Source organism: Echinops telfairi, unplaced genomic scaffold (assembly GCF_000313985.2).
Source record: "Echinops telfairi isolate 266 unplaced genomic scaffold, ASM31398v2 ScPeMD7_3;HRSCAF=10, whole genome shotgun sequence".
Taxonomy (NCBI): Eukaryota; Metazoa; Chordata; class Mammalia; order Afrosoricida; family Tenrecidae; genus Echinops; species Echinops telfairi.
Genome location: NW_022103899.1, coordinates 26,105,699 through 26,124,828, shown reverse-complemented (window position 1 = coordinate 26,124,828; position 19,130 = coordinate 26,105,699). Strand labels below are relative to the sequence as shown.

The window sequence follows — 19,130 nt, the reverse complement described above, 5'->3', positions numbered from 1 at the left end:
CACTGAGTCTCCAGTGTTGTCCCCCATAGGGCCATGGTCAGTGAGGGACGTTGTGTGTCATAGTGGGATCAGCCATATGGTCCACTCTGCACATTGGCTATTCGGAGCGCAGATATTGTCCTCCAGGCCTGGTGGGCCAGGATGTGCTCCACTCTCTCTTCCGCCCCATTCATTTGCTCCTGTGTGCTCTGATCAGACATGTCCCTCTCCCCTAGCTGCAGCTGTGTATTTTATAAGTGCCTAGGTGAAAAAGATGCCGTTTGCCCTTAGAAATAATCCCCCCACCATCCTTATCCCAGTTCTACCCTACAAATCCAGCTTGACCAGAGGATGCACACTGGTACAGACAAGAACAGGAAACACAGGGAATCCAGGACAGATAAGCCCCTCAGGACCAATAATGGGAGTAGCTACACCAGGAGGGGAAGGGGAAGGTGGGGTAGAAAGGGGGAACCGATCACCAGGATCTACATATAACCCCCTCCCTGGGGGATGGACAACAGAAAAGTAGGTGAAGGGAGACGTCAGACAGTGTAAGATATGACAAAATAACAATGATTTATAAATTATCAAGGGTTCAAGGGAGGGGGAAAATGCGGAGCTGATACCAAGGGCTCAAGTAGAAAGCAAATGTTTAGAGAATGATGATGGCAACAAATGAGCATACATGCTTGATACAATGGATGGATGGTTGGATAGATTGTGATAAGAGCTGTATAAGCCCCCAATAAAATGATTTTAAAAAGAAGTGGTGGGCCGAATAATAACCCTCCAAAGAGGGTTCAAGCCCCAATCCTCAGAAGCCGTGAATATGTGAGGTTACCTAACAAAGGGCAAACAAGGTGGCTGATGGAATGAAGGGGGCCCATCAGCTGACCTTGAGATAGGAGGTGATCCTGCATTATAAAGTGGGCCAGCCTAACCACAGGAGTCTTTAAAGATGGAAGTGGGAGGTAGAAGAGAGGACTGCCAGAGAAGTAATGTCCAGGAGACCTGACTGTCCAGGGTTATGGGCTGGTTACGAAGATGGAAGAAAGGACTACCAGCTGGGCTCTGGAAAAGACAAGGAAGGGAACAAACTCTCCCCTAAGCCTCCGGAGAGAACACAGCCCATTGGATGCTTCTCTATTACCCAGTGAGACCAATTTCAGATTTCTCACCTCCAGAGCGTTAGAAGAACTGCATGCTTTGTGGCTGGAACCACTCCTCTCTCTGCATCCAGTTGGTGCCAACTCATGGCATCCCTACAGGACAGGGTAGAGCTGCCCCTGCGAGATGCCGAGACTGTAACTCTTTACAGGAGTACATAGCCCCGCCTTTCTACCACGGAGCAGTTGGTGGTTTTGAACTGTCGACCTTGTGGATCCCAGTCTTTAGTGGCTGGGAAATGACACCAGACCACACTTTGAGAAATGCTCACTTCGCTTCAGTATGGCGCCAGCTTTCCCTTCCCCACTAACTGCTGTCTTTAAAAAAGCAACTATCTTCTTAAAGGTGACAATCTGCGGACCCCTGGCTCCTCTCCACCCACATTCCATTTTGGTGAATTTTAGCCATTCCGTCACTCATTGATTTTGTGAGTGAAAATGAGCTGAACCCAACATAGTCTTTGCTCCCCAAGGAGCGGACAAAACAGTAGGGAAGACGAGGCAGTCATCAGTAACAGCTAGTTGGCGAGTCGTTCTGACACCAAACCCTCCCGATGTCTCACCCGCTCTCCACTCCTCATGCTGCGCCACACTCCCCTCATTTTCTTCTGGACTCTGAGAAAAGCCTCCTGATTGGATCCTCTGGCTGGGTTTCTCCTCTCTCCAATCCATCTTAAAACAACTGCTGCACAATTAGACCTCCTCAAAGTGCTAGAAGAGGGTCACTGATGGAGGAAGTAGGCAGCAAAGGGAAAGGATTAGAAGAGAGGAGATAAATGAAGACATCAGGTCCCAGAGATGAGGGGAAATGGTATTAAAATCCATGCAGAAAATCAAACCTTAAAAGTTTGAGAAAGGAGAGAACAGAAAGGTCAAGATAGAATAAAAACTTGAGATGATTAAGAGGAAAATTTATGTCCAATTAGAGACCACTTACTCCAACTAAGTAAGTTTTAGAGTTTGCTTTGGGGCTTAAAAAGGAGCACCCAGGAGGCACAGTGAGCCAGCTGTTGGATGGCTAATGGCAAGGTTGGTGGTTCAAATCCACCAGTTACTCTGTTAGGCAGCTATAGGGACAGGGGGCTGTCCCTTCTATGCCTGCACAGGCCCCTTAGAGGAGGTCGGGAGGTTCGCAGGCGACCCTTATGACACCTAGGAATACCCAAACTGAGCATGCTCAAATTCAAGCCCCAAACTAGGCCCGGGCTCCTGACATCACCCAGGTGGGCTTAATTCAGCCAGTGGAGTCAACTCTCCCTTCCACCACGCCTCCCCAGCCAGATGTTTGAATTCCCCTGGGGGTGGGGGTCGTTCTCTTTTACCCTGCTCCTGGTCAGAGGCAGGTGGGAGGGTGAAGATGCACAGGCGCCCCCGGGGCGGTCCCCCGCGCTCGGACCGCTCTCGGCGCTCGGGCAGCGCTGCACGCGGTGGGTGCGCAGTTGCACGCACGAGGCTGCTCGGGTTCCCCGTGGACCCCGGCGCAGCAGGCAGGCAGGCTTCCCTGAAATAGCATGTACTCCTTCAAGACTGTAAAGCCAGACCCTTGTCCCGTCCTTTATAGAAACCCACTTGCATGACAAAACAGGCTTCCCTGTGAATTCTTTCTCTTACCAAGCCTAAGGACCCACGCTCCCACGCACTCTATAGGGCTGGGGGAGGTGGATCGACTCAATGGCAGTGTATTTAGGGTCTGAAACGGCGCAGCCTGGGTTAGAACTGCCTTTCAGGGGAGGTGCCAGCAAATGTGCTCCATCGAACTCGGCGTACTTTTGAAACAGAAGCGCAGTCCTGTCCCTCACAATTTAGAAATTATTCAAGAGCCATATATTTATTTACAAACAAATGAAATCACCATGATCCGAGTAATCCTGTGAAGATTTGCTTCACTCCAGAGCCACATGCATGTGCTAGAAGTGCTGCGGTGTCTCCCGGCTGCGGTTTGCCAACTGCAGGTCTAGATGAAGTATCAATCAGTGCGTGTGGGCTGAAGAGCTACCAGTGCTGGGTAGCCGATGGCATGGGGCCAACGGGCAAGGCCTTCCAGAGTAATTATTGACCAGCCAGTAGCAGGAAGAGTGGAAACGAATAGTCCAAGTATATAAACTCATGAAGCCCAAGTGGTAGGTCCTAGACTAGACTTAGGGATTTGAAGGCTGAATACCATTAAGGTAGCAGATCAAGGGCTCTCTGCTCTATGAATGGGGAGACTGGGGAGAGGCTACGGGTCCAAAGATCCTGTTGAGAACAAAAATGCAGAATAAAAAAATTTTTTAATCCCCAGTTATAACATATAAGATTTAAGTTATTAACACGTGTACTAAAAGTACTCTACTGCCCCAACCCCCATTTTTAGTTCCCTGTGGCTTAGTGGTTCTTAGCCGGGCTGTTAACTGCAAGGATAGTAATTCAAAACCAGTCACTCTGGGGGAAAAGATGGGGGCTTTCTGCTCCTGTGAAGAGCCACGGTCTTGGACACTCAAGAGAGACAGTTTTACCCTGTCCTGTGGGGTTACCATGAGTTGGCATCGGCTCAATGGCAGGAGGTTGGTGTTTTGGTTTGGGTGGCATCCATATCAAAAATATTTTTTAAACGTTAAGAAAAGGACACAAGTCATGATTGAAAACGTGATTTGGCATCTTCATATCCTCTGCACTCTCCACACAACCTTGACTTCAGAGTAAAAGCTCTCCCAAAGGCAGGGCTGTGTTCTGACAAGGAGCCCATGGTGGGCCCACCCCAAACCAGCACACGCAGAGGAATCTGACACAAGGATGGTTGCTAGTCATTGTAGAGGCCACTCCAACCATGGCCCAGGATGGCCCCTGATCTCTCTCTCTCTCTGTGTTTTAGCTGGAAGTTTAGATAGCACATTCATCTTCCATTACATTTTTTTACACATCTTGTTTCATAACATTACTTGCATCTCCCTCAATGTAACAGCACTCTTTCCATTTCCTCTCTGGGTTCTCTATGTCCATCCATCTTTCTTTCTGCTTTTGGACCTTTGCGCTGGGGCCAAGGCTGCTCTTTGGTCTCATCTGGCTAATTGTTCTGTCCATTCCTCACAGTGTTATCGTGCACTGGAGAAGCCTCTGGTTGGCTGATTGCCAGGTGATCCCCAAGGGTCGTTTTAGCTCCAGGTTTTCAGCTCACACTCTAGAGCAGCAGTTCTCAACCTTCCTAATGCCGCAACCTTGTAATACAGTTCCTCGTGTTGTGACTGCCCCCCCCAACCATAAAATTATTTTCGGAGCTACTTCATAACTGTCATTTTGCTGTTGCTATGAATCGGGCAACCCCTGTGAAAGGGTCATTTGACCCCCAAAGGGGTCGAAGCCCAGAAGTTGAGAACCACTGGCCTTCAGGGTTCTGCCAGTCTCTATCAGACCAGTCAGTCTGGTCTTTATAAGATTTTGAATTTTGTTCAGAGAGAAATATTAAATAGTGTGAGAGAACGAGAGAGGTTGAAAGTAAGGAGGATGTGGCTCGAGAGGGCATGTTTGATATTTCCAGTCCTTAGTCCTGCTTCTGCCCACAGGTGTGGAAGTAGATCGAGTCCTTCATCTACAGCCCAACACCACACTCAGTTCTGTCAAGGACTAGTCACTGCAGGGTAAGGCTCGAAGGATGAGCGTGCTGTTTGCACTCTTAGAGATGCCCTCTGGCTTTTCCTTGGGAAACTTAGAGGAGATGAAATGGGTGTCAACTGGGAGTCTAGGGCAGTATCCAGGAGAGAAATTGAAGTCTTAGACCAAGACGGAGCAGCATGGAGAAGGGCCTCACAAGTGATTTGGGGACACGTAACTGGTTTGCACTGAGCTCGATGTCACAGTATGAAGGGGAAGGGGCGCAGACTCCACTTCTTCATAGGGGACATGTGGGGTGGCCATCTTTGGAGAGTACTATCTGCCTTAAAGATTTCAACAATAACAACTCAGATGGTTTTCCCAAGTGATTACTTTGTCAAGTGACTGGATGTTTTAAAAGAAAAAGAAACACATACACATTAATATAAGTTATTATAATAAACCCAAACTCGAATGCTGTCGTCAGTCCTGACTCACTGCGAGACCTTGTGACGTAGAACAATAGAACTTCCCTGGAGGGTTTCTGAGGCTCTAATCTTCTTTTAAATCATTTTATTGGGAGCACTTACAGATATCCATAGTTCAATCCCGTCAAGCAGCAATTGCATAATTGCTACCCCAGTCAATTTCAAAACATTTTATTTCTTCTTGAACTTCTTGATATCAGCTCCCCTATACTCCCTCCCCCCAATCCTTATTTATTTATTTGCCAGAGGGAGGCTCTAATATTTACAGTCACAGAGGGCCACCTCCTTCTGTGGAGCAGCTGGTGGGTTCAAACCAGCAAGCTTTCAGTTAGCACCAAGAGCTAACCACTGCGCCACCAGTGTTGTTATCATTGTAAATAAAATATACGCATTGTTATAATAGGAAAAAAACCTGATGGTTTGTTTTAGATATAACTTCTTTAATTCCTTATAAATAAACTTTGTTGTAGAACAAGGGGTACTCAAATGGATGTTTCTCCTATCTAAAGAAATAATAAAGATAAAACTTTAAAATTTAAAAACGAACTGATGTTTGAATTTTCAAATCAGGGTTCAGAGCTTTCAACGGGCACTTGCAGTATAAACCTAACTATCAGACGGTTGCTATTTGTAGCACTTGTTTCTCAAATCTCCACTGAGCCAAGCAACAGGCCTGAAACAGACCACTTCACCCATTTGCCTGCCACGAATTCAGTGCACACCTGAATGTCTCCTCTAATTGTGCTGGAACCGAATTCAGTGCACACCTGAATGTCTCCTCTAATTGTGCTGGAACCGTTCTCCTGTTTTCCCAGAACTGCCAGATAGATCTGCACATAATTTTAGGGCAGGGCAAGCCCCCGAGTCCACTAGAAGCCTGTCCTCAACCTGCTGGTTACACCCACATGGCATTGGGGCTGAGGTAAATGTTTTGTTCAGCTTCTTTCTCTGAGGAATTCTGAATTTGGATTTTATTACTAAGGACAAAAGAGGCAGCCTTATTTCCACAAGGTATTTTGCTTATGATATTTTAATCAGAGTAGAAAAGTGAAACCATTTATCTTCTGCTTCTAATTTAGAATGTTCAGCAAAAGAAGTCCCCATTTTCTTTGGAATTTAAGATCTCTACTTGGGTGGGGGAAAGGTAATTATTGACACCTTCCTGTGGGGTTCACTGACAGCCCCTCCTCATTTATATTAGTTATCAAATAAAAAGCCAACCAACAGACAAATACATGAAAAGAACACCTCACTGTTATTGAGTCGATGTCCACTCAGCGACCCTATGGGACAGAGTAGATCTGCCCCTCTGGATTTCTGAGACTTAACTTGGGAGTTGAAAGTCTCCTCTTTCTACAGAGGAGTGGCTGGTGATTTTGAACTGCTGACCTTGTGGTTAGCAGCCCAACATGTAACCTCGATGCCACCAGGGCTGCTGTCAAATCGAGCACCATAAAATATAACTCCCTTTTAACTTTTAATCAATACTAGAACAAGGGTTTGTATTAACCTGAGATACTTCCTCACTGTGAGATGTAGACACCATGCTAAGGATCATGAAAAGCAGGCATGATGATTGGCTTACCCCGGTACCATCTTTGAGTGGCACAACAAGAAGCCTCAGTGGGGTTCTCCCTGCACTACAAACCACCAGAACAGCAGTTAGAAACCTCTAGTGGCTCTGTGGGAGAAAGATGGGGCTTTCTGTTCCCATAAAGAATTACAGTTATACGAGGTGCCTTCAAAAAGCTTGTGGAAAGGGGATTTAAAAGATAGTAGCATTTCCCCACAAGCTTTCCGAAGCCGCTCATACGCTTTCACTGATTACTATCTTCAAGGGGGGAGAGACAGAGTTCTACATGGCCTCGAAGTCAGGTGACATGTGGAATGGTCTTCCAACACATTTTACGTGGACTATACACATAGGTGAATCAACCCCCGTGATGTGATCAGAGACTGCGACACAGAGAGGTTATTGTGCTGCATTCCAACAGCGGCAGCTGAAGACGATGATTCTCTGACCCGTGGCGCAGTCCCCATGTGGGGTCTTTCCAGTGCCGACGGAGTGGAAAAGATCATGGATCCATCCAGCATTGGAAAGGGGTTTGAAAACCATCTAGATGAATTCCTTCATTTGGCAGAGAAGTGACTGCAATCAACAGAGGTTACACAGTTTATTGATAGCATTATCAGGTCTTGTTGCTTCTTAAAAGGAGGCGCCCTGGTAGGGAACTGGGTTTCATGCACACCTGCTAGCCACAAGGTCAGAAGTTCAAAACTACTAGCCACTCCAAGGGAGAAAGATGAGGCTTTCTACTTTTGTAAAGAGTTAGTCTAGGAAACCTATAGGAGCAGTTCTACCCGGTCCTATAGGGTTGTTCTGAGTTGGCATGGACTTGAAGGCAGTGAGTCTGGAATTTTTGCTTCTTAAATGTAATTAGAAATAAGAGTACATTTTAATAGAAAATGTGCCCTGCCATCAAGCCAATTCCGGCTCATAGCAGCCCTACAGGGCTGTGTAGAACTGCCCTATGGGGCTTCTGAGGCTCTGAATCTTTATAGAAGCAGACGGGCTCATTGGGGAGCAGCTGTGTGTTTTGAGTAATAGAAAATAAAGTGACTAGACTATCCTCTGTCTCCCCACATCAGTGCGGGCTGGTTCTGCTTGCTAAGAGAACGGACCGCCGAGAGCTCGCATTTTAATGTGCTCATTACTTCAGAACAAACTTCTCACCCACTTTATCCATCCTTGTTTTCAATCAACATAAAAGTCTCGGGCACATCTCTTCATGCTGCAATTCCCAGATAGGTATTTTAATTTCCATTTTGAATGTAGAACTCGGTTGTACTCTTGAATGTGTGTGGGCATCAAAACCTCCACGGCAGGAAGCCTGGTGACTGGCAGCCCAGCTGCCACAGGCTGCTCTCGGGACCCACCATCCCATTTGTACCCTCTGCCCCTAGCTTGGCTTCCCCGGGATGCTCCTGGCCAATGACGGAGGTGGCAGGGATACGTCTGTAGACCCATTTCAGGGATACAAGGGAGTCCTTCAGTAGGCCAATTTGGTTGAGGACACCTCCCTCTACCCTCCCCCACCCCCAAACCCTCCAGCCTGTTGAAACTTTCTTAAGACTATTCTGCAGACTGAGATGCTTCCTACCAACCTTCCCTCCCGCCCTCCTCTCACAGGTTCGAGGCCTGCACTGTGGTCTGAAGGCTCTCCCTGCCTTTCCCTTTCAGCAGCAGGCCCCCCCAGCCAGCGCCGCCCCGCCCCCCATGCCTTCTCATCAACCCTGTGCAGGGCTCAGACAACACGAGCTCTACTTACACCTGTCCTTTCCCCAGTGACAACTGAACCCTTGGTCCCATCCAGGAAGGCACACACGCTTCCTTTGAAGGATATCACGGCATCTTGGAAACTTACTAATTTATTACCATTTACTAAATACTAATTGATTAACAAGTAATTGGGGGATATGGAGTCTAGGAATCATTATTATAGAAGCTACTGGTACACGAATAGGTGAATAGTTCTTATCAACTTATAAGACGCTTGTAAAGGAAAAGTGAGCTTAATATAAAAAGATAAGTTGTGTTCTTTTAAGTGCTAAATTAACTATTTTGTATGTGTGGACGCATGCATGTATGCATTTATCTGGGAAGATTTCAAGTGCTCAAGGTCAGAAGAAAAACAGAACAAAACAACTAGAGCAGCCCTGTCATTTTTTTATCTGTAAAAATTGATAATTTAATATGATGGATCATTGTGAGAAATAACTAGAATGTTGGTAAAGTACCCATAAATTCCAAGAGATTGCCAACATTTGTTTCTTTTTTCCTGCTACCCGAGGTTTTAATCTTGTCATGTTCGTACTTCTGACCATTAACCATCTATCTTACATACACACACACTCTCAGTCATCCCGTAAAAGGGGCCAGCAGGAGAGAGCAGGGCGGAGTTGGGCAGGGAGGCAGGGGGAGTGGAGCAGAAACACTGTGAATTCCAAGCTTGTAGTTTGGAACAAGCAATGTGACGTGAATTCTGCAGCAGTAAATTTCTTCTTACCCCCTGAAACGGATGCTGACATTTCCATTTGTTCATTCAGTTCCTTTAGACTCCTTGTCAAATCTCTTCCAGTTGCCAAGCAACATGAACAGGGGTTCTGTGCATACGCATTGCTGTTGTAGATGTTGTCATGTTGTGCCATGGAGTAAATTCTGCGGCCTAGTGATCCTACAAGGTTAGGGTTGACCTGCCCGGGGTGGGGTGGGGGCAGGTGGGGGTGTGTGTGTTGCAAGGTGTTGTCTTCATGGCAAGAAGCTCTGGTGGAACCAGGGGTTAATTGTTGGGCTGGGAGCCAATGGGCTGCTGGGTGGAATCCACCAGAGGAAGGAGAGGGGAGTGCTCCCCTCAAGATTCCCGTCCCAGGGGCTCTGCGGAGCAGTCTCTGTTGGATGGGGTCCCAGTGAGTCAGCGTCAGTCCGATGGCGCGAGCGTGCGGTATGTTTGCTGCCTGCCAACATGGTTCCCTCATGGAGCAGCCAGCTGGTGGGTTTGAACCACCAACTGCTCAGCTGAGTGCTTACTCCCTACCTCGGGGGCACATAAGCATTGGGGTTTTTTGTCCTTTGAAAGGGACACTTAGTGACCCTTTCTTATGCGAAGACAAGAACTAGTCCAAAGAGAAATCTGAAGCTGTGATGTTTGGGCCCCTGCTGTTTGAAAGGAGCTAGTTAGCTAACATGGACGTAAACAGCTCATAACATAGGGCATTAAGATTTCCCACCACACATTGTAGGTCTTGAAAACCAATGCCATGGGATCATTTGTGTATGAACTGTTGATCATTTGTGTATGAACTGTATGAACACGAATTTGCTGTGTAAACTTTTACCTGAAGCATAACAGAATGTTTGTTGAGAAAGATTTCCCCTAACTTGTCCCAAATCCCATGAAATGAGTTCTTAATCCCATGAACTCAACATGGCAAAGACACATAATAGAGGGGTCTCTCATTTTTTCTCTCTTCCTACCCACACCTCTTCAGTCAAATGTTTGGGTTTTTCTAGCAGGATCCCTGGTATGCAGTGGGTTACACATTGGGCTGCTAACCACAAGGTCAGCAGTTCAAACTCACCAGTTACCCCCAGGTAAAAGATGAGGGTTCTTTTTTCTCTCCTAAAAATGTACGGCCTCGGACCCCCCAGGGGCAGTCCTAGCCTGTCCTTAGGGTCACTCTGAGTTGAAACTGACCCAATGGCACGGCCTTGGGTTTTGGTTGGGTTGGGTTTTTCTGACCATACTCCACCTCCATACAGAATGCAACTCTACTTCAGTACGTTTTCAACACAGATCAAGATCGTTAGAGGGGAAAATGACTAGTGAGAAGCCAGCCCACCTGTGGTGACCGAGACTCACGGACACAGACACTCATTCTACCTCTGTCATCTGCCGAACGTGGCCGAGCACCTCTCCATCTCCAGTCTGGGCAGAGGCTATTCTCCCCCGTCCCTCGGCCTTCACGCCAACGGCTGTACACGTTGTGCTTACCGCCCGCTTACCCCCACCTCTCCAACAGCCCGACAAGCTATGCCGGCCAGCCCAGCAGTGATGCCAGGAGTGAGCCAGGGCCCCGTTTCCCTACCTCTCATTATGTTTCATGAGGCTCTGCCGTAGCAGTCAAAGATCGAAAAAGCCAAGCCCAGTTTTATGTTCTTTTTTTCTCTTTTGTCTTCTTGCTAATCTTGGTCCAATGTGAATTTATATGCTGAATTCCAAACAAAAATGTTGACGAGCACTCCTTTTCCATGTTTAAATTGCAAAATAAGGAGACGTCGTGTCGTCGCTGGGGCTCTCTCAGACCCTGTTACAGTGCATACGCTTCAGGGTGCATGCAGCAGCTACGTGCTTCTGACTGCACTTGGTGACTTGACCAGGTAGATGTTATTTTCATCTCCAATCCACAGATTAAGAAACTGAGGCTTGGAGAAAACGAAGCCATTTGCTCCAGGCTGCTCAGCTCAGAACTGTGTGTGTGTGTGTGTGTGTGTGTGTGTGTGTGCGCGGGTGTGTGCACTAACAGTCTCTGCCTCCTGGCCCCAATATCCCCATTCCTTCCACGATCTTCTCTTGCTTCATATCACTCCCCAACTCTCCCAGGATGGTGAAAGGGTCACTCTTTGTTGGAATTAGTCATCAGTCCACAGTAGACTCCCAGCAAACATTAACTGTGTTTGACAAACAAGAATCTCTTTTACTTCTACAGTGTCAGCAGTTCCTGCTGAATTGTGTTCTACTTAAAGTTTAAACTGATTTATAATAATACATGCAAAAATATCTGACACTTGAGCCAGGAGCCTTGATGGCATTGTGGCTAAGTATTGGACTGCTAACCATAAGGTCAGCAGTTCAAAGCCACTAGTCCCTTCCTGGAGGAAAGATGAGGCAGTCTGGACTCACAAGTGCTCACGGCGTTGAGCAGGAAGCTCAATGGCAGTGGGTTTGGTGTGGGTTTTATTGTCTGTGCCGGTTTTAATAATCCTCTATTACACATTTGGGGATTACATTTAAAACTTTTTAAATCAATTTTGTTTGGTATCCAAGTGTTTAGATCCCTACATGTTGCAAATGGTTTACACGTCACTGTGAACTTAAGGGTTGGAGGTTCAAACCCATTCAGCAGGTCTACTCTCTAACACACATGGTTGCCATGAGTTGGAATCAGCAACTAACAACAACAACAACAACAACCCAATAGTTCTCTACCAATTGTAACATTCATTATGGAGACAGCTCGCTTAACTCCTCATCCTAGGACGTTCTAGTGTTAAATCTCATCGTTTCAGAAGGAGCTGTAAGAGAGAGTATACTACAAATAGAAGACCCTTGATGAGCCCGAAAATTTGGTCTGGGATCTCTCCTTAACCAAGTGTGACTTGGGGATTTTTTTTTTTTTTTTTGAGGAGTGGGAAAGCTATGACTAGTGCCTCGTTTTGTAATGAAACCTATTGAAGACCATCTGTATTTGGCAATCAGCTCTCCAAGATGCCGTGCTTTTGCAATACCACAGGTGGCCAACCTAAGCAGGCTGCTGTTTTTAAAAGCAATTCAAATTTTTCTTTATTCAACAGCAAAACAAGTACTAAAACGAGATGCCATTTCCACGAACCTACATTTCACTTTCCAGGAAGGTTTGAGATCAGTGCAAACGTCAGGAATGGGACATGCAGTCACTGAAGGAAGTCGTGAACTAGATTCCAGCAGGCATGCTCACTCCTGGCTTGTCTCTTCACCTCTCCGTTCATTTACCGAGTTCTTCATCGATGGTGGGGAGTTCCAGGTGGAGCAGCTGGCTCCGCGTGCTTGACGACTAACTGCAGAGGCAGCAGTCGCTCTTAGACCCATGCCAGAAGACAGGCCAGTGATCTGCTTCCAGTCGGCTGGAGCTATTGAGAGCCCTGAGAAGTGCGGTAAACCGCGGGGTAGCCATGGATCAGAATCCACCTGATGGAAACGACTTTTGTTATGTTTTTGTTTTTAAATGGGAGTTAATTCTGTCTCCAACCCAGGAATAGGAAGATGGTAAGACCTCGTGCCTGCCCCAATCAGGCACATAGCTTCATGGAAGGAGAGAGGCACTAACAATTACCCCACGGGAAATACAAGCTGTGATGGAGAATTCACAGAACCCAGGGAAGGATAAAGAAGAGTAGAAATAGGGCAGATGATTCAGGAGAGGTGGAAGACAAAGGAGATGTTGGAAAGGGTTCTTAAGAGGCAGTCAAGTGGGCATTGAGTCCTTCAGAAGAACATCCCAGGTGGGAAGAAGCATCTTTGTGGAGCCACAGAGGCAGAAAGGTGCGTGGTCAGCTAGCTGGATAGAGGAGGGTATGTGGCAGGAGATGGGCCAAATCATGTGGAGTACTATGTCACATGAAAGGGCTCGGACTTCAACCCCATCAATAATCCCAATTTCAATCTTTACTATTGTTGTCCACCAAAATAAAAATACTTTTCCAATAACATAGTCAAAAGGAATATACATTTTACCTTTCGATTGCCTTGGTTGTTAAATATGTGATTTCTCAACCCCTCAGTTAGACTAGAAGCCACACGAGGACAGAAATGACGGTCTCACTCCAAGCACCTATTCCGACTCGTCCAGCCAACAGAGAAAGATAAATGCCGACCTAATTTCAACGCAAAGCACTGATGAAGTATTTCATTCCCCAGTGCTTGCCAAGATATTGTATAAAAACCCTACCAAGATCTAGCCTCTGAATTCTACAAGCTTATCATTTAAGCCACAACAGTTGATATTATTCTTAATTTTCAAAACTAAAATGTCATTGCTTTGGGTGACAGATTGCGAACCAAACTAATCATAAAAAAGGCCATAAAAGCTAATAAGTAAAGAAAATAAATGCGCTGAAATACATCAATGTAAAATTGTAAATGATCAGAATTCTCAGCTGTTTATTATGATTTATCTTATTGAGTTGAGAAATCTATTAACCTTTTGACATCGGTAGATGGAATTCACTAATTGAGTTGGAGGAGTTCGACTTTCATTGTCATGCAGATTGATAATATTTACCGCTTAAGTATCACCCTCTTTCAAAGTAATGCCAACATTTTGATACGTTACTGAAGTGCAAAGGCAAAACACTACCTACTGTTAATCTTCATATGCCCCCGTGACATTACTCACGACAAGTCGATGGATGTGGCGCCTAAGCCAAAGGCTGCAGTGTTCACACCGCACCCTCTATGGTCCGTGTGCTGGCGGAGCAGCCTCCTTCCCCTTCCTGGCTCAATGCCACGCACAAGAGACTGCTTTGAATGACACCCTATTGTTGACTGCTGAGCCTACCATATTGGTTGGTTCACAAGTTGGCTCTTTTGCAGGACTCTGTTACCATGACTCGGGCGCATGGACGTGCTTTTCTGGGTGCACCTCAGTGGAGAAGCGCCTCAAATCCACTCAGCAGCAGGCATTCGGAGAGGGGCCAGTCTCCGGTCATTACTGGAGTGCCCACCCCACATTCTCACACCAGGGAACATGTATTCTGACCTCGAATGTAGGGCTAGGGAGAATAGGAAGCCGTAAGTTAAATGGGTTACATCTTTCTGTTACTTATTTCTCCCCCTCAATGATCACTAAGTTAAGATGCTTTCATAGTACCATGATCTATGGGATATACCATGAGAGACAATGGAGGGAGACTTTGCACCAACATTTTAACTAATACATATGATTCCAAAGAGGCTTGGGGTGCAATGGGTCTGAAGGTGGCCCAGACGCATGGGGTAGACACGTGGTTTTTCTTGGCCCCCTGGGCCTTTGGGTCAGCTCTCAGAGAAGCAGTGGCAGAGTGGAAAGAGCTGCTACTGAGTTTTGTTTGTTTTGTGCCTATATTCATGGTGGGAGGAAATGCTAAATTCCATCTAGATGGTAGTGAAGATAAAGATGTTGTCCCCTCTGTGCCCGCCCAAGTTCACGGACCTCTGAATTCTACCACAGATCCTTTGGAGGTCCCTGGACCCCAGGTGAAGAGACCAGTCTACTGACACGGGCTCTGGTTACACTCTGATCTCTTCTCACCATCACTATGCCCTCTGCTGGCCTCATTCTGATCACACAGACCATCGAGTTTCACACCCGGAGTCCACCTGAGCGATCTGCTCGGGCTCTCTGACCACTCAGTCTAGCGGAGCCACTGGCCTCCTCTGCCTCACTCTTTCCCTGCATCCTCCCTGCACCCTTAGTAGTTAGCACTGTGTGACACGGTAGTGCTCATGCACGTGTCTTGGGTTTACTGTTTCCTGGGCCGAGAGAGCGAGCTAGGGTGGGCGTAGGGTGTAGCCACAGCGTCGAGAGCAGTGTTTGACACAGGAGTGGCTGGGTGCCATGGAGTGGATTTGGACTCCTAACGACGACCCAAGTGCCGGAGTCAACCGCCCCACAGGGTTTTCTCGGCTGGAATCTGTGGGAGCAGAGGGCAAGGCCTCTCCCCTACGGAGGAGCTGGGGCCGTTTGAGCTGCCAACTCATCAGTTAGTAGCCGAACAATGAACCAGGACTCCCTGGGCATAAACAGCTACTGTATATGTGGCACAAAGTTGTTGTTATTAAAACACAAACATATACAAGCCAACTCATAGCCGTCTCGAGGCAATGCTGACGCATAGCAACCCTCTGTGGGTTTCAGAAACTATAACTGTTTATGGGAGTAGAAAGTCCACTTTCTCGCGGGGAAATGCTGGTGGTTACACACCGTCGACCATGCGGATCAAAGCCCAATGCTTAACCGCTCTACCACCAGGTGCCATCAAGTAGGTTCCGACCCACAGTGACACTCTGCACAACAGAGTGAAACACCGCCCAGTCCTGCGCCGTCCTCACAACTGGCCCTACGTGGACCCCATTGTTGCAGCCACGGGGTCCACCCATCTCCTTGAGGGCCTTCCTCGTTTTTGCTGTCACTCTACAAAGTAAGGGTCCAATAAATCTTTGTTAAAGGAATTCATAAACAGTAAGGACTCCTCAGACATCATTTTCTCTCCCTTTAAAACCAATTTGAGGCACCATGGGGTCTCCAGAAGTTGACTGTCCAGTGGAGGCTTGTGGGGCAGGGGGTGGGGGGGTGCTAAGCACCACGTTGACCTGCATCCTCTCTGGGTCCTTTCACTGTGGCTGTAGGGCCATGGGCACAGTTAGGGCCCGAGTTCTTCCGGCGCCCAATCAACCAGGTGGATACATTTACTCCACGGTCTCAGATGGTCTGTGGCCCCTGGCCATTAAGCACTAACAGTGCAAGGTGGAACACATGGGAAGTGAGAGAATGACCGCGGCGCAGGGAGCTTCCCAGAGGAGAGCACGTCTTGGATGGGCTGTGCAGTGCAACCAACCTCTGACAAATGATTGGATGCAGGAGTTTTCCGAGTGTCTCCTCTCAGGGTGGAAAGAAACTGTCAAAGGCTACCCAGCATGCCCATCAGACGCTGTAACAGATACATCTCGATGTGAAGCCATTTCTGGAGAGGTAACAATACCCCACCGCTCAGATGCAACCCAGCCTGGCGGGTAAGAGGATGCTGGTTCCTCAGTTACTAGCTCTGCGGATTTAAGCAAATTACTTATCTTCTCTGTTTCTCTGTTCCCTCCTCTGTAAAATGGGGCTAACAATAGGCGCTCTAGTCCGGGAGGGTTATGGTCAAAACTGACTGAGAAAATGAATGTAACACATGAAGTAAATGAAGCAGCCGAGTGGTTTTCTAATGCAGCACACTTACTAGACAGTCCCCCAAACCATTTCTTCTGAATGATAACAGGGTTTTAGTGGCTGCAGTCCCCAGTCTGCAGTTTCCGTGAGCCAGCGTCCAGTGTGATCTTACCTTCTCCTTGATATTTACGTGTGTGTTGAGTTCAGCCATCTTGCTTCTAGTGGAAGAAGCCCTATAGAGAAAAGAAAAAAATAAGATTAACTTTGAAGTTTTAAAATTGATTTCTCAATCTGTTATTTTTATGTTCTCTTCCAACATAGTAAACAATTTCATTGAGCCATAATCATAAATTCCATTTTAGGGTATAAAAACACTTTCCAGCTAGGCACGTGACTTAGATATACTCTAAAAGCATGTCACAATAACTCTGGAAGACAATGCAAAATATTTTATTCACACTGTCTTGACATGGAAATAACAAAAAATTGGGTATGTAACCAAATTTTATTTTTGTTACATGAAAGAAAGGTGGTCAGATCATCAAAGAAGGGAAATTGTACCTACTTTAAGCATTGTCATCACTGTCCCAAGGTTCTTTATCAGCCCTTGTTATTTTAACAAACATTTATTTAGCATATCTTTCATCTACATAACTACACCAAGCACTACAGGAAGAGATGGGAGATATGGTCCCAGGTTTAAACAGAAGAATGGTATTACACTTGTACAAAATAACTTTCAAACTTGCTGCTTCCTTAACTTATCATGAACACGTTCCCAATCAATACATATATGCTGGTTCTTCAAAAGCGAATGGAAAAATGGAATGAAAAGATAATGAAATTTTTCCAAGAGATGGTGCTCAGCTATCAGAAAAGAATAGCGCCTGAGACAGCGGTTCTCAACCTGTGGGTCGTGACCCTTTCACAGGAGTTGCCCGATTCATAACAATAGCAAAATTACAATTATGAAGCAGCAACAAAAATAATGTTATGTGGTAAGGGTCACCAGAACATGAGGAACTGTATTAAAGGGCCGTGGCATTAGGAAGGCTGAGAACCACTGGTCTGGGGTCTGAAAGGCTTGTCTTAAAGCAAACAGCCATCTAAGTGAGGTGTCAACTAGCTCCACATGGCAGAAGCACACCAGGTTGTATGACCCAAGGACTGTAGATGATAAAATCCAAATGTGAAGAAGGGAACAGGATCAGAGCATAAGTCTGAACACCTTCTTACAGAGGGCTATGCACGGCAGCGGAAGCATGGCAGGGTCCTCACGTGGATTAAGCCTCCAGTGAATCCCCTCTGATCAAAGTCCAGGGCTGTGAGTAGCCTCACACTCAGACAGAGAACACTGTGAAGCAGATGACGGCAGAGTAGCTAGGTCAACATGTAACCCTTTATCCCCCCTTGACCCATTTTAGAATCGTTTTCTGATATTTACTGCTTTCTACTGAGGTCTTCCTCTGTTTTGTTTTGTCATTGTTGATTTCTGTGGTTTGCTTCTTGTGTTGTACATGCTCTTCTGTGTATGAAACCCAGCAAATGGATTGATAATTACCTAGGGCCCTAGCACGGGAGAAGTGGGGTGGTAGGGACCAACAACAGTAAGCACTAGAAAGAAGAAAATATTCTGAAATGGATGTGATGATGATTGAATAACTCTTCTTCATATGTTTGAACAATTAAATGGTATGATGTGTGAATTACATGCCAAGAATTGATTTAAAAAAACCACACCCACCCACACAAAAAAACTCTTAGTAATCCTGATGCGAAACACTTCCCTTTTCTTCCTCCCCATCCTCTGGTAATCAGCAATAGGCTTTGTGGTCCCTCCTTTGCAGGGGATTACACTCTGGGCTGTCATATTGTGCCAAGGGAGGCTTTCTACTCCATCCAAATCTAGTCTTGGAAGCCCACGGGGCAGCTCCCCCTGTCCCACAGTGTCGCTGTGAGTCCACATGGACTCAAGGGCAGTGCTTTCGGTGGGTGGTTACTTCATACGAGTGGGATCACAGTGTTTGTCCTCCAGTGTATAACTTATTTCATTCATCACTGTCTTCAAAGTCCGTCCCTGTGACAGCGTGTGTCAGAACGTCCTTTCTCTTTATGGCTGTATCATGCTCCGCTTTCATACAGACATACTGCTGTGTGGTGTCTCGGCCTCTGTGTATGGACACGTGGCTACTGTGAACAGCACTGCAACGACTGGGGAAGTCATCTGCCCTCACGGCCACCGAGTTGTTCCAACTGCAGCAACCCTCTAGTCTCCGCTGAGTCCCACCCTCCGGGGGAGAGACTCAGGAGACTGGCCATGGCACCACCATTTTTAATGACCATACAGTTGTGATGTCTTGTTTCAGATGGACTGTAAACACTTCTCCCATCCTTCAGTGTCCCTAAACTCTTCCGTGTGTTCCATCTCCGGGGTTCAGTCCTCTTTGTAAAGTCATCACCCCACAAAAACCCGCATTCCCAACATGAAGCTGTGCTGTGTTCTTTTCCTTCCCCTGGTCTAAAGAGTTCATTTTCATTATGACGGATAGATGCTAAGTCTTTAATTGCGTTGATCTAGGCAATCAATGACGTAAACCGAAGAGATAGCTTGGTTCGGAAATGAACACCAATAAATAGACTAAGTATCAATATTCTACCTATCTGCATGTTAATGCTTTCTGTAAACCTAGAACATTGGGAT

At 46.5% G+C, this 19,130-nt stretch overlaps 1 protein-coding gene across 2 annotated transcripts in view; it reads right to left on the bottom strand.

Moving 5' to 3' along the window:
- SPATS2L (spermatogenesis associated serine rich 2 like) overlaps positions 1-19,130 on the bottom strand; it is a 182,837-nt gene that overhangs the window by 74,361 nt on the left and 89,346 nt on the right. For both annotated transcript variants that reach the window (XM_045296313.1, XM_004701736.3), the window contains one exon: positions 16,602-16,662. In XM_045296313.1, coding sequence (XP_045152248.1) covers positions 16,602-16,640 — 39 coding nt within the window. In that variant the 5' untranslated portion in view covers positions 16,641-16,662. The remainder of the gene's footprint in view (positions 1-16,601; positions 16,663-19,130) is intronic.